Genomic DNA, 15,090 nt, shown 5'->3' on the forward strand with positions numbered 1-15,090 from the left:
TCTGTGAAGAGGAGAAACATCCATGAAATGTGGATTAGGGTGCCATCTACCTGTTTTGTTTGTTGCCAGTCTAGTGCATGCTCTTCCGTTCGACATAACATTTTAATTAAGGCTACGTTTTAGTCATGCGTATTTTTAGTAAAAGGCACAGACAGGTCACAGGCAGTAAACAAAAATTCACAGCCCATGACCCATCACTGACTTACTAAAAATGCCAGTGAATAAAACTTGGGGCTGGGGAGAGGAAGCTGCCCAGGGCCCCCATGGGTGCTGGGGGAGGGAAGCCCGGCTGCTTGAGGGGAGGGTGGGTGGCGGCACGCAGCCCAGGACCCCTGCTGATGCTGGGGTGGGTGCGGGCAGCACCGCCCCCGCAGGATACTGTGTGGCTACACAGGAGACCTTACAGCAACACAACTGCAGCGGTTCAGCTGTGCTGCTGTAAGGTCTGTAGTGTAGACATAACCTTAGACATGTAGGATTGGAATCTAATCCAATCCCCTGCACTACGGCAGGAGTAAGTATTATCTAGACCATCCCTTACGGGTGTTTGTCCAACCTGTTCTTAAAAATCCTCCAATGATGGAGATTCCACAACCAATCTATGTGATTATGTAAACTGAAGATAATGGCTGATGCACATTAAATCCTAAGGATAGCTTATTACAGGAATGGCTGCAGTCATTTTCTTTGGTTTAAGATCCAGGATCCCAGTGGATCTTGGGTAAGTGATGGGTCTCTTTGGATGGGGAGCAACCTGAATATATATATATAGTGTGTGTGTGACCATTTATTGCTAAATCCAGCTTGCGTGAGTGACAAAATAGACTGGAGAGCCAGGAGTTCATATTTACTACTGGACTGGTGAATTCTAATTATAGAACATACTACCAGTTTGGGGTGTCTGCCCTGTTTTTGACAGTCTGCCCTGAAGTAGGCATTCATTGTGAGCCACTCCATGCAGTGACAGACACCATATAATTTAATATAGTGTAATGTATGTGTTTCACCCATTTTCACTACTTTAAATTCATTATTCAAATATATATTAGTGGTGTGTGTATGTGTATCCAATTTGGACTTATGACAGTAAAATTTAACTTCTTTGCTCCAGCTGAAACAAACTAGTACCACTAACAATAAATGACACTGTTGGCCAGTTACACTGCCTCTTACAAACCTGTATTAGCATCACTATTAGTTACATACTGATAACTATTTGTACTAATTTCATTAATGAAATAAACAACAGTTTTTTTGCTTCACCATTATTTATTTATTTATTTATTAATTAATAAGGGGGAGAGATAGCTCAGTGGTTTGAGCATTGGCCTGCTAAACCCAAGGTTGTGAGTTCAATCCTTGAGGGGGGGCATTTAGGGATCTGGGACAAAAATCTGTCTGGGGATTGGTCCTACTTTGAGTAGGGGGTTGGACTAGATGACCTCCTGAGGTCCCTTCCAACCCTGGTATTCTATGATTAAAGGATCATTCATTGTTGTTTGCTACACAGAACAAAAAGTACTAGGTGAATGGCCAAGGGAAGAGTGGCATCCAGTTTACATTATAATTTAGCATTAACATGAATTGCAATGAAAGGATCTTCAGCCTGGTTACTAATCTGGAAATTGGCAATACCACCAGAAGCAACATTGACTCTTGTTCCAGTACAGGTGTTGCCCTCCTTTTGCCCAGAAATAACATCACAGTAAGTGCCAGCAGGAAGGCCAGTTTGCAAATTCATATTCAAGCTCCTATGTATAAAAACAGATGGAAAAGGAATAAGTGATAATTCAGACTCTAATACAGATATTTCAAGTTTTTAATTAGAGAAATGTCATGCTAGCCTGTGGCCCATGGGATGGCCCTACAAGGCCAGATGGGTTTTAGTCTTCTGTCTGGTCTTTTACTCTTTGGCCAGTGGGAGTGCTGGTATGGTAAGCATACTCAGTCTACTGTGACTTCTTTAGCCAAAGTAAGAGCAACCGTGATTAATTCAAAGGTTCAGGGCAGTCTTCATAGGCACCTCACAAGGTTGCAGCACTATGAAGAAGACTGAGTTCCCTGTCACTCATTAGAACAAAAGCTTCATATATTTCTGGGATACTACTCTCATAACAGGCATAACCTCCACAGAAATTTCATCTAAGGCCTGCTCTTCACTTAAAATTTAGATTGACCTTCCTACATTGCTCCAGGGTACGAAAAATCCACACCCCTGACTGCTGTAGTTAAGCCGACCTAAACCTTGGCATGGACCAAGGAAGTATTTTTTCATTGACATAATCCACCTTTCAAAGCAATGGTAGTTAACTACCGTGGTGAAAAAACCCCTTCTGTCACTATAGCATACTAGCTGTATGCCTGTAGTGTGGACATGACCTACATCTGCTAAGGCAGATTTAGGCCTCCAGCAATAAGAGAGAACACAACTTCACAAAAGATTCTTACTGTATTTACCAGCTTTCTTAGCATGTTCAGCTTTCAGTTCAGACTCAATGTTTTGACTCATCACTTCTGTACATATATTGTTCTTCTCCCTCTCCCAAGGACTCACCCGAAATGGCCTTTTCTGATAGCCCCACTGAGGCACTGTGGGAGACTGCTGGCTTCATAAGGACTCTTTTCTGGGATTGTCATACTCTTTATGGCTTCCACTGAGTTTCAAATTCCCCAAGGCCTTAGCTACACTGGCAATTCACAGCGCTGCACTTAGGGGTGTGAAAAAACACACACACACCCTGAGTGCAGCGCTGTAAAGCGCCAGTGTAATCAGTGCCTGCAGTGCTGCACGCTCTCTCGCAGTGCTGCAAGCTATTCCCCTTGGAGAGGTGGAGTACTTGCAGCGCTGTGAATCAGCGAGTGTAGCTAAGGCCCAAGTCTCTTTCTGCACCTCTGACATGAGAGGAGCCTAGAAGAGCACAACACCAATCCTAACAAACTCTCACCCCTTAGGAGACTCCACTAGAGTCTTTTGGAATATCCAGAGAGATTGAAGGCATTGCTTGGGACAAAATGCCTTTTGTAGTGGAGAGGGAGTCATTTAACTGAAGTGATTCAAACCTTAACAGAGATAATGCCAAGAACAATTCAGTGAAGAGTGCTCAAAATCTGAGAATCCCATCCCTATAAATCATCCAATCTACTCATCAACTCTTCTCCTCCTCCCTTCTGCAGGCCTGACCCAATCCCACCTTCATGGCCTTTCCGAGAGCATCCCAACCTGACTGACATATTACTCTTAAATGTCCACCCATTTCTTTAGAGCCATCCACCTGCTAGCTCATGGCTAGTTACCTCTTAGACCTGCATGGCTATGCATTTCTGACTGACCAACCTTCGCTGCTGGGTACGAATCCAGTAATCTGGAATCAGTAGCAGACTGGTGTGGTGCTTTAGAAAGCTAATGTTGGATTTTGAAAAGTGTTTCTGGGAGAAGGCAGGTGATAGGTTTGGAGTTGCAACAGGTAAAGTTGTCACATAACCTTTCTACAGCTAAAATATTACTGAAGCTATTCACCCCACTTACTTACCAGTCATCATTATTAAAGACAATGAATCCTCTATTACCACGCCCAAAAGCCACTTGATTGCTGCCATTGTCCCACCAGTTTGAGAAAGGCTGGCCATCAACCACATTACGGAAAATAACCATGTTCCTGAAAATACAACAAATAGGCTTGACTTTAATTAAAATATCCCCACTTCAGGTAAAGACATAGTGCAAACTGCATCATCTTTAGTTAATTTCTCTCTACAGTTTCCTACCTTATTTGACGCCACCTATGTTCACAGACCCAATCGTTGCCACAAGTGCTATCTGCATTGATTGTAACAGCTTTGGTTGAGCCATCACTATTACTTGGTGGTCCTATCCAGTCATTAACATCCTTGTTGATAAACATAAAATTATAAAAGTTAAATGTTCTATCTTGGAAAAAGGCCAAACATAGTAAACAGGATAACATTCATTCTTGTTCAGAGAGTCAACACAAGGCTTATTCATCACTCAAGTACCACTCCTACCGTAAGGATGTTAATGGGCATTAAGTAGGGCATAGGCTCAGCGCTGTCTCGCTACACAGTGGTAAAGTTCATCTTAAGAGTCATGTGAATTTATTTTCAACGGTTAGAAACCTACCTGTCCATTCTGGAAATTTCTTGTCCAGCGGTAACTTGACATTACACGTGTGAATCCATAAGGATGAGCAAGCATGAAACCAACTGCCATTTTATATAATCTGTAAGCCAAAGAACAATGAGACACATTAAGATACACTGTCTTTGTTAGGACAAAAATAATAAGATCCTTCACACAGCCAACAACGTTCCCTACCTGGCATCCCAGAAAGTTAGAATAGATGCTCCTCCAGCACCATGTCCCCTTTGGTTGTCATGATTATCCACAAAGACAAGGGCTCTGTCAGAAGCCATGAAACCCCAGCCTTCTCCCCAATTCCTAAACAAACAAACAAGAGTCAAACACATTGACACTAATATTTCAACTATTGCAGGAATCTAACAATGAATCCAAATGCTATATACTTTAAATAGGACATCTTTTCTCCATTCCATTTGCGGATGACTGTCCCCAATTTCGCACCATATTTGAATTCAGTCACTCGGCCATTTCCCAAGTAGTCACTGGCTTTAATTGGCTCTCCACCCAAGTCAATTACCTGGCAGAAGTAAGAAAAAGCTGTTAGCACATTCCTAGCTATTTAAAAAGCAATACAATAAACACTAGTTCTGGGTCTGTATTATAAGAGAAATAATTTGGTTTGAGCAAGTAAACACATTTATTGCTACTACCTAAAGCAACTTAAATTCAATGTAATGAAGAACATTACAATGTCTTATTTTGTATATAGCAAGCATGGTTAGCTGTTAAAAGAATTGCCCCAGTGCCAGAATGCTTAGTTTGAGAATTCGAGAAACATTTAAGAAAAACCCCACCAAACTTTTTCCTACTGGGAGTAATTAGTGTCAGCTTTTTAAACAGCTGTTTAAAGAGAGGAAAGCATTCTTTTTTTTTTTTAACGCAAAACTCTATCTATCATTAGCTTAAGGCCTACACAAAATAATCCTATGCTCTTCCTGTTGGCTCTGCAGTAGAAGTTATCTAACAAAATAAAATTTCCTAGACCTGTACGTATTAAAAAGCCCTGGAGAACTGTTCACATAAGATTTCCAAGGGGTCTTGGAAAGCTCCAGTATCAGCATAAAAGACTAAAAGTGAGATTCCTAAGTGGCAAAGGTTAGACTCCATAGAAATATTTTTGCTTGATTTGCCACTTCCTTACACTTTGTGTCATCATTTGCACCTGTATAGAGCAAATGCATAAGTATCTGCATGCAAAAAACAGATATGTATACACCTACTTGATTTCAAAGCAAAAGCGCCTATTTGTATATGCAAACTGATGATCATGTAAAATTAGAGAATTTAAAATTTAGCCCTTAAATCTTTCTTTCGTATAGGGCATGCGTAGCGGGGTGGACACCTGCTCCTGCCCTGAGGGGTTGGAAAAGCCCTCCACAGGGCTTGGGCTGGGCAAGGTAAAACCCTGGCTGATTGGGGGAAGTGGCTGCAGCTGGGCCACACCCTAATCAAAGTCCAGATGGCCTGTATAGAGGCTGGGAGCTAGGAGCTCTGTGTGTGTGTGTTCGTGTGTTCAGGGAAAGACGGGCCTGGCTGCAGGAAGCTAGACAGGATACCTGTAGTGGAGCAGGGCTGGGGAAAGGCCGAAGAGCTGGGGAACTCCAGCCTGGATAGCCCCAGGCTGTGGCCTGGTAATAGGCCAAGGGGTACTGGGGGTTGCAGAGGGCAGCCCAGGGCTAGGCCAAGGCAGCAGGTCCAAACCCTCCCTGCCAGTGATGAGTGGCCTATACTGCAGTCTGCCCCAGGGAGCGGGGGCTAGTTGGTGACTGGCAGTGACCTAGTGCTGAGGCAAGGTGGGGATAGTGGGTGGGGGTTCCCCAGGGAGGGGAGACCCAGATCTGTGGGGTACTGCTAGGGGGCAGCATCCCAGTAATAGGGGCACCGGGTCCTGGGAGGGACACGGGTGCCAGCAGAGGACACGGCGGATCACCGGCCTGCAGAGGGTTCTCAAGAAGCTGGTGAGCTGATTCCCTGGAGTAACCAGTAGGGAGCACTGCAGGGGTGAGTCCGTACCCTTACAGCATGATTTTGCAGAGTACTGAGTACTCTAAGTTAAGCCTATGCTTAAATACTCTGCTAGATCGAGTCCAGAGTGTTCAGAACCGTGTGCTTTGCAGGATCTAGCCCATACTGTATTTGTATTGTTATATAAAAGAACCCATCTCTGTACAGAGTGAAATTAAGAAAACGAGATTACCTCCTGGAAAATAAAAGGCTTCGTTCCTGAGGGAAACCATTGAGTATTTAGGTTTTTCAGTTTGTTTAAAACTGCCTTGATATCCCCAGGCCACATGTGCTTGGAAGCATCAAGTCTGAAGCCTGCCACACCAATATCAATGAGCTTGTTCATGTATTCAGCAACTTTCGAGCGCACATAGTCCTTCTCCAGGGCAAGATCAAGAAGACCAACCAGGCGGCAGTCACGGACCTGTTTTAAAAATTAGTTGAGATGTCACCGAGTCATACGCCAAACTATAAATCTTTGATTAAAATATATTCATTTTAACATATTTTTAATCTCGTATGCTAAACCTGTTTTGAGTAGAATTTCTTTAAAGTCAATACAGGAGAATGTACTCTGGAATTTATTATATTTAGGTGGTGTGATTCGCAGGTCAGGCCAGGAAGTGAAGATTGTCTGAAAATGTAGCTGCCCTATGAATTTAAGAAGGGAGACTGCACAATGGAATTTGGCAAAGACAAGGAGCTAAAATCCCTAAATTTGGGAAAGGAGACATTAACCATTTAATGATTACAAGAGCTCAGAGTTCAGTTGTATTGCTCATCACCTACTGAATTACCAGCATCACTTCATACACAACTGTGGGTTTTCGAAGGATGTCTCCCATTAATAGTTACTGATCAGGCTGAAAGTTCCTTAGGTGCTTAGGCAATAGCTTGAACATAACAGTATCTTCATCAGTTAGGGGTGATCAGAACTACATAACTAACAGGAGCATAAATAGGTGCATAATTCTAAGCATCGGAGAAATCAATGGTCATCCTCCCATGATTAAATTTAGGCACATACTTAAGTACCTTCTTGTATTGAGTGCATACTGATCAGCTCAGCCAAGGATCTTGTTATTTTTTTTTTTTTTGCCTTATTAAGATGGTGGTCCAAGAGCAAAGACTAGTCAAGAAGATTGGGAGGGGGAAGAGGGGGGAGTAAAAACAGATATTTATATATAAATTACCTGATTCGCATCATTGTAATTTTCAATCTCTCCACTTCCAGTTTTACATTTACCATCGTTAAAGTCCAAGTTTGAGTATGGGACAGATGGAAAATCTTCGTTCCCTGCATGGAAATAACTTCCACAAGTAGCACCATTTCCAGAGCCGCCACCAGATCCACACATGTGGTTGATTACAGCATCCACATAAATATAAACCTAGAGAGCAATGTTTGCATTTAAGTTTGTTTTTACAAAGGAAAGTGAAGTGACATTGTGAGTTTCACTGACTGGATCCCCTTTTATTCCTCCCATTTACATTCCTTCACCTTTTCTAACTTCTTTGCAGCCTTCTCCCTTCATTTGTAATAAGACAGGAAGCTATTCCGATCTGAAATCAGTTATTTCTCCCCACACTATTTCAACAGGAGGAAATCCACAGATACTTACTCCAACATTGTTGCACCTGGTCACCATGTTTTTAAATTCATTTTCACTTCCAGATCGTGTGCACAGTTTGTAGCTGATTGGCTGGTACCTTTCCCACCAGGGTCTCCAGGGATTAGTAACTATAATATTTTCATTTGGAGGTGATATCTGCGAATGAAATTATGTCATTTGATAAACTAGTAATTATTTTGATGTTTGTATAAGCGCAGAGAGAGTGCTCAGTCCTGTACAACACATATAAGGAGCACAAACAGATATCACTTACACCAGTTTTACTCCTGATTTACACTATAATCTCAGCCCACTCTCTCCGACCTGATTGGTCTAGGCACATACCTGTCAACATTTCCTACTTCCATCACTGATTTCTACTGATGGTAACTCTGGTGCCTGTTCTCTGTGAACTGGACCTTTTATTCTGGTAAATAAATAATGCCAAAAGATGAAGAAATTTTAATGTCTACTAACAGTAGAGGCTACATACCTGAACTCCACCAAATCCATTGGGTGCTAAGTACCGTTCACATTCAAGAGCAATGTCAGCCCAACGCCATTCAAATAGGTGGACAATAGACGTCTTTCCAGACTTTGTATTTGGATTGTATTGTGCCCAGCAAAGGCCAACAGCTACTAGCAGAAGAAGAGCCTTCATGGTGCCTTAAGTGATGATTGTGCTCTTCTCACTGGCTCTTTATAGTACTGCAAGAGGGTACAGTTCACGTTACATTTACATGTGACATATTTCACATGACTGCCTAGTATTTGGTTAACTAGCCATTTGTCATTTTATCTGATTATGTCTGAAGTACTCAACAGGTGAAGATAAAAGAAATTCTCATGCTAACAAAGTATCTATAAATAAAACAAATTAGGCCTGTGTGTGTGTGTTTTTAAGGATAATACCACAATTTTCCAGAGGTCTCTGGCAAGTGAGAGTGCACCTGGGAACACAAACTCATTGATAAAAAACAGATATGAAAATATTATTGGTTTCAATAATTAGGGGTAGATGCTAAGCTGGGCGGTTCAGTCTCACAGATCTAAAAGGCATCAATGGCTTAGAACCAGAAATACTTAATATGAAACATTCATCTGCACTGCACCTCTAGAGGGCTCCATCATTTCTTAAAAGTCCAGAATTTCTCTCTTAGGGCTAAACTGCTGCCACATAGGATAGGTAGCCCTTGGGTGGGGAGGCGTGGAACTACACTGCCCCAGGGGACACATGGGTGGCATTGTGCTTTGGCTATTTTAAAATGTATTTTTCCCTGTAGCCTAAAAATATTTTAAGAGTAACCAGAAGAAATTGTATTTTTCTGTAGTTTTGTGGTTTGCAAAAAAATGCATATTGGGTCTTTTATTGTAGCACTGGCTTAGCTGACTGGCTTAGTTGAACAATCCCAAATTAAGACAAGACATGCGTGAGTAATTACTGAACAAACCCAAGCATGTAACTCCTGAAACAATTAACTATTATGACTGTGTTTATAGTAAATAAGGGAGGTAGACACTAACTAGTGTGGTTATGTTTATAGTAAACAATGTAGTCAGAAACACCTTGAACTGATAGGCATGCCTTATGCAAGCTGCAAAGCAATTAATCTTTACATACAAGTATAGATGTTGGTAGCTAGGATAGGTGGTGTGTGGTGTGACAAGAGTTGGAATGATGGTATCCCCCTGTACCTAAACTCCTTGCATCTAGGCCTGACTAGCATACGCAAAGAGCAGTTACATGCCTAATAAAGTAATCTGAGTGTCAAGCTGTCTTCCGGATCCCAGAGAACTGGATGAAGTGTTCTCCCAGAACTTGACAAGTTCTGGAAAAAACAAGTGGAAAAAGCTCAGAAGGCATCCTAACATATATAATAATTTGGTGATCAAAAGGACTATAGTCACAGAAGTTAAATTCACCATTAGTTCTTTCTTGTTGATTTGGTAGGAACAATTGAGTAGAATCAGACAGAAAGAGGTTAATGTGACTTTGGTTAATATTTTACTACTTGGACTGATTGAGAAGTAGTAGGGAATTATAAATGCATAGCTTTTTAAGGCTAAGGGGGCTCATTGGGATCAGCTAGTCTGACCTTCTGCATAATGCAGGCCACAAATTTCATAAAAAATTCCTACATCAAGCCCAAAAACCTGTGGTTGAACTAAAGCATATCTTTTAGAAAGAGAGCAAATCTTAGCCAAAATGTGGAAGGGACTCAGAACAATAGGGAAATAGCAGAACAGACCAGCTGAAATGATACAGTAGATATAAGAAGGGCGTGAGTCAGGTTTTTTAGAGAGACAATGGCTGTGTCTTCACTGAAGGAAAAAAAAAACAAAAAAAAAAAACCTGAAACAGGTTTTACCAATAGCTATCTTTTACAAGATATCTATCTTGATGGAAAAACATCTGTTCTTGCAGTGAAGACAAAAGCAATATGAATTTCAAAGAGATGCATCATATCGTAGTCTCCCACTAAAACAAAGAGTAATCAAATTCCACAGTCTTAGTAAACACACAGAAAAGTAAATATTAAGAAAATGTATTAAACTTAAAAAGAGACTCTGGAAGATGGAAAGCTTAACAATATGAATGAATGACAGCCAGAAGTTGAGAAACCGTGAGACTCATTCTCTCATCAGGAATTGATTGGTCACGGGCAACTAACATACAAGCCTGGTTACATTACAAGAACAGTAAGTTGTCAGAGAGCAGGCTCCGCTTTCCAGCAGTAAGCCTCCAGCTGCCAACAGCCAGTACATGTTACGATGATGGCTATAGATTACAAAATATATACCTAGCTGGTCAAACTCACCTAACTTTTAAATCCAAACTCAAACTAAAAAAACCTCGAGAGCTTCCAAAACACTGAGCTGGCCAGCGCTATAATCTGACCCCTAACCTACACAGGGAACAGAAATTTGATACTAGAGGGGGTCTTCAGTCTAGCAAACAAAAGGTATAACAAGATCCAATGGCTAAAAGTTGCCAACATCAGGCTAGAAATAAACTGTAAGCTTTTAACAGTGTGAGTAATTATTAACCATTGGATCAACGTACCAGCTGTGGTGGAGTCACCATTACCGGAAATTTTAAAATCTAGATTGGATGGTTTACTAAAAGACATGCGCTGGTTCAACCACAGCTATTGGCCTTGAAACTGGAATTAATTCAGGGGAAGCCTATGGCTTGTGTTATGCAGGCGATAAGACTTGATGGTCACAAAAGTCCCTTCTAACCTTAAAAAGCTATGAGTCTTTTGACCTACAATTTCTAACATGGATGCCACTAAAGTAGGCAGCTAAACCCACATGGAGGAACTCAAATTAGATGATGCAAGAGGAATTTAGATGCCTAACATGCATCCAAATAGGACCATTCTGACCCTGATGTAATAAAACAGCCTTCTGGTGATATGCAAAAACAGTTATAAAGACTGGTATTCTTTGTGCCTATCTCCCATCTGCCTTTCAAAGCAGACTAAAGCATTTGAACATCCAACTACCAAGCCAAGTTCTTTAGGCATTGTGGGGGGAAAAAATCTAAGCTTCACTTACTGTTTAACGCAGTAAGCACCTAGTGTAGAAGTGTGCACACACACACACACACACACTCTCTCTCTCTCTCACACACACACACACACACACACACACACACACACACACTTTATTTTCTTGGAAATTTTAAATCACTGGGAATTCTGTAGGTTCTTCAGCTACCATGGAGATGGGTGCAGTACAAAATCTTATCTTTGAAAAAAAAGTTTCTTTGTAAATAGGCTGCTGTATAGATTTTAGTGAATTTCTTAGCAGCAGTGTTTCATCATAGATTGTACGAGATGCCGCTTTATTTTTATTATTCAAAATATTGCCAATGCAGAGAGCAGCATAAACTGCTTTTAGTATTTAAAAATAAACAACTTGGTGTAGTTATGAGGGTTGGGGGAGGGGGGGGGTCAAGCCTCCTCCCTGATGCTTGCTAGTTTGAGGGTCTTCTCTCCCACCCCCACCCCAATGGTAGCAACCGAGGTTCTTTGTTGTGCTGCCTGGTGCCACCAACCAAGGTGAATTCTAGGACACAAGCAGATGCTGTCCCTTGGACTAATACTCCTGTTCTTACCAAGGCTTCTGACCCAGCACATAAGAAATAAAATTCAATAATACCACCCCAAACAAATTCAATGCCACACACGCAAAGAACAGTATAACAAAGAGGGACTTTATTGGCGACAGGAAACAGAGACAGAAAGCGTTGTGTGTAGTAGTGCTGCAACCATTGGCTGGCTTAAAGACAGCAATAGGGCCCTCATAAAGTATTTTCACGCCTGAGTAGGCTGGGTTGGCTCCTGGCCCTATGGTCTGACCTGGGAGCCAACACTGTAGGACTGATGAATGAAATTGTTTTTAATTGTTTACTTTATTAATGTAACTTTGTAAGTAAAGTTTTATGAATGAAACAATATTCATTCATAAAACCGGTTACCCCAATAACTGGCTAATTAACAGTTAAGATGCTTGTTAAGAGTCATAGCTGTTCAGTCAGCTGCCTTTGTAAGTTTCACTATCAATCCAATTCCTGCTTAAATCACTGAGACTTGCACTGTTTCAGTATTGTAATTTCTGTTCACCATTTATTATACTTGTCTATATTGTAACTTCTGTTCACTGTTTGCCATATTGTAATTCAAACCCCATTTTAAAACGCTTACTCCATTTTGTAAGGGCTTGCTGCAACCTTCATTTTTGCAAACCCTGCTGTAATCTTATTAGTTTAGTTTAGATGTGTGAGTGAGGTATGTATGGATGATGGAATCAACCTCCAGCCCCAGCCTGTCCTGATTAAATAGAGTTCAAACACCAACGGCTGAAGATGCAGACAAGAGCCCTAACAAAGTAAGACGAATCCACCCTAAAAAGAAAAGGTACAATAGAAGGAAGATCAAAGCCAGGTCCCAGGCTGAAAGTCACGTCTGCAATTGACAGGTGATCAATCACCAAACCCGGAGGCAGCGTGACACAGCAAGACCTATAGACTCTGGATTCAAACTAAAGCCTACAAAAAGGATGGGTGAGATGGAAAACTTTAGAGGAGGGTAACATCCTGCTGCCAACATGGAAGGGCATCGGTGCATGCCCAACAGAGACCCAGCTCGTCCTTGTGCCCGGCTTTCCTGGCCACAAGCTACGAACCCAAGCTGCAAACTCAAGCCACAGACTCAAGCAGGACTGGTAACTATGCAGCAGCTGCAGAACATCTGATGGATGGATGGATGGATGGATATGTGGGTGGGTAGGTAGGTAGGTATTAGGTATAATGTGTGTGTATAAGGATTAAGATACTAGTTATTGGTCATAAATCAAATTATCATAATAAATGTGGCGTCTTTATCTTGTCCCCTTTAATAAGATCCTGCTAGTTTTTATTGGTATAACAACACCAGCTGGGTCTGTGCCTCCCAGGATACTGGTATCCACAGGTTTGTAACTGCCTGACCCAGGCAGTAGACCCTTTGTCTCTGAGGCCTGGTCCACACTAACCCCCCACTTCGAACTAAGGTACGCAAATTCAGCTACGTTAATAACATAGCTGAATTCAAAGTACCTTAGTTCCAGACGCGGCAGGCAGGCTCCCCCGTCGATGCCGCATACTCCTCTCGCTGAGCTGGAGTACCGGCGTCGACGGCGAGCACTTCCGCGATCGATCCCAGAAGATCGAATGCTTACCGCCAGACCTGGAGGTAAGTGTAGACCTACCCTGAGTCAGGCTAACCTCTGCCTGAGGGGCTTAGCGGTCATGTCTCATTGTGGGCTCAGCAAACTGCCTGTAACAACTGATTACTGACTCCATCACAAACCTCTCTAGTGGCTTTTCAGTCTATTCTGTTCCTGCCTCAGACTTAAGCAGACTGGGGAAAGATGTCTGGAGGGCCTGGAGCATTGTTGTAGGCCAGCGGGTGGATGGAGAAATGATCCCCAAACTGTGGGAGCAAGTAAACCAAATTATTTCTCTTATAATACAGACTCAGAACTAGTGTTTATTGTATTGCTTTTTAAATAGCTAGGAATGCAACATTGGGAGGGGGTGCGGAGGGGCCCAGGCCAACTCCCACGGGGGAGGGAGCACCACCCAACCCCGCTCCACACTACGTTTGCCAACTTTCTAATTGCAGAAAACCGAACACACTTACCCCCCACAACCCTCCCCCTTCTCCGAGGCGTCACCCTCGCTCACTCCATCCCCACTCCCACTGACACTCACTCTCACTCCCTCCACACCCCACTCGCTTATTATCACTGCAAGGACCAAACAGCCATCAGGAGAAGGCCAGGAGCTGCAACAGTTTGAATGTGGGAGATGGAACATCTGATTCAAATACCCTTCACCTCCCCAGGGAGAGATTTTAAACATTATTGTAAAATTAATTGCTGCCCAAAAGAGTCCCACTTACAGTGAGTGAGACTAAACAGATTATTTCAGGAGCTGATTTTTCTTGCTTTCACCCAACTGTCTTGGTAGGGGCTCCAATAGTGCTGCAGCCACTGACTGACTCCTACCCTACCTGACAATGAACTGTATACCATGAAAAAAAGTTATGCTGTTCCATCTTTAATGACCAGTTAAATTGCATATATTGTTTGTTAAAGCATATATTCAAACAATGTGGACAAATTAGTGTGATAGGAGTCTTAATGTTAACATTTCCTGACACTTATGTTTGCATATGTAACCTTAATATAGCATTGATGTTTTTTAATGAATTCATTATAGCTCTTTAATGTTAAGAAGGTAAGGTCGCATAAAATGTAATTCAGGCTGCAGAAACTGACCCTCCCCCCCCATTTTGCCATCCTGCTAATCAATAGATTTGCTGGGTGTTCTTCAAGTTTTTTGACCTGTACTGTGCCCCAGATTTGTCCCAAAGCAGATTGAGAGGAAATAGGTTAAGTCACCGACAGCATGACCACCTGGCAGTTCGGTGCCCAAAGTTCCACATTACACATGAAATCAATAAATATTGTCTTGTATAATCAGGCAAAGGGTTGTACACAGTAATACATGTTATTTGTATATGAGTGTGTGTGTCGCAAATAAACTTCCTCAATGTGGAATGGATGCACATTAGGCTTTATAAACTGAACTGAGATTTCCCAAGCACTTCCACCAAAACAGTTTTAGGTAAAATATAAAACTGGTTTATTAACTACAGAAAGATATCAGAGGGGTAGCCGTGTTAGTCTGGATCTGTAAAAAGCAACAGAGAGTCCTGTGGCACCTTTAAGACTAACAGATGTATTGGAGCATAAGCTTTC

General features: G+C 42.0%; 1 protein-coding gene across 2 annotated transcripts in view; it reads right to left on the reverse strand.

Annotated features, from left to right (window-relative positions):
- Positions 1–1,376: 1,376 nt before the first annotated feature.
- LOC117882301 (pancreatic alpha-amylase) overlaps positions 1,377–15,090 on the reverse strand; it is a 16,219-nt gene continuing 2,505 nt past the window's right edge. Inside the window, exons 1-11 of one of the 2 annotated variants that reach the window (XM_034780478.1) lie at positions 13,635–13,756; positions 8,270–8,484; positions 7,786–7,932; positions 7,357–7,554; positions 6,357–6,587; positions 4,543–4,676; positions 4,334–4,456; positions 4,139–4,238; positions 3,766–3,887; positions 3,531–3,656; positions 1,377–1,751 (exon numbers count right to left, since the gene is read on the reverse strand). In XM_034780478.1, the coding sequence (XP_034636369.1) occupies positions 1,562–1,751; positions 3,531–3,656; positions 3,766–3,887; positions 4,139–4,238; positions 4,334–4,456; positions 4,543–4,676; positions 6,357–6,587; positions 7,357–7,554; positions 7,786–7,932; positions 8,270–8,437 (1,539 nt within the window). In that variant the 5' untranslated portion in view covers positions 8,438–8,484; positions 13,635–13,756 and the 3' untranslated portion in view covers positions 1,377–1,561. Of the gene's footprint in view, positions 1,752–3,530; positions 3,657–3,765; positions 3,888–4,138; positions 4,239–4,333; positions 4,457–4,542; positions 4,677–6,356; positions 6,588–7,356; positions 7,555–7,785; positions 7,933–8,269; positions 8,485–13,634; positions 13,757–15,090 lie in introns of those variants that run through there. The other variant, XM_034780477.1, reaches the window with a different exon arrangement.

Source organism: Trachemys scripta, chromosome 8 (genome assembly GCF_013100865.1).
Source record: "Trachemys scripta elegans isolate TJP31775 chromosome 8, CAS_Tse_1.0, whole genome shotgun sequence".
NCBI lineage: Eukaryota > Metazoa > Chordata > Testudines > Emydidae > Trachemys > Trachemys scripta.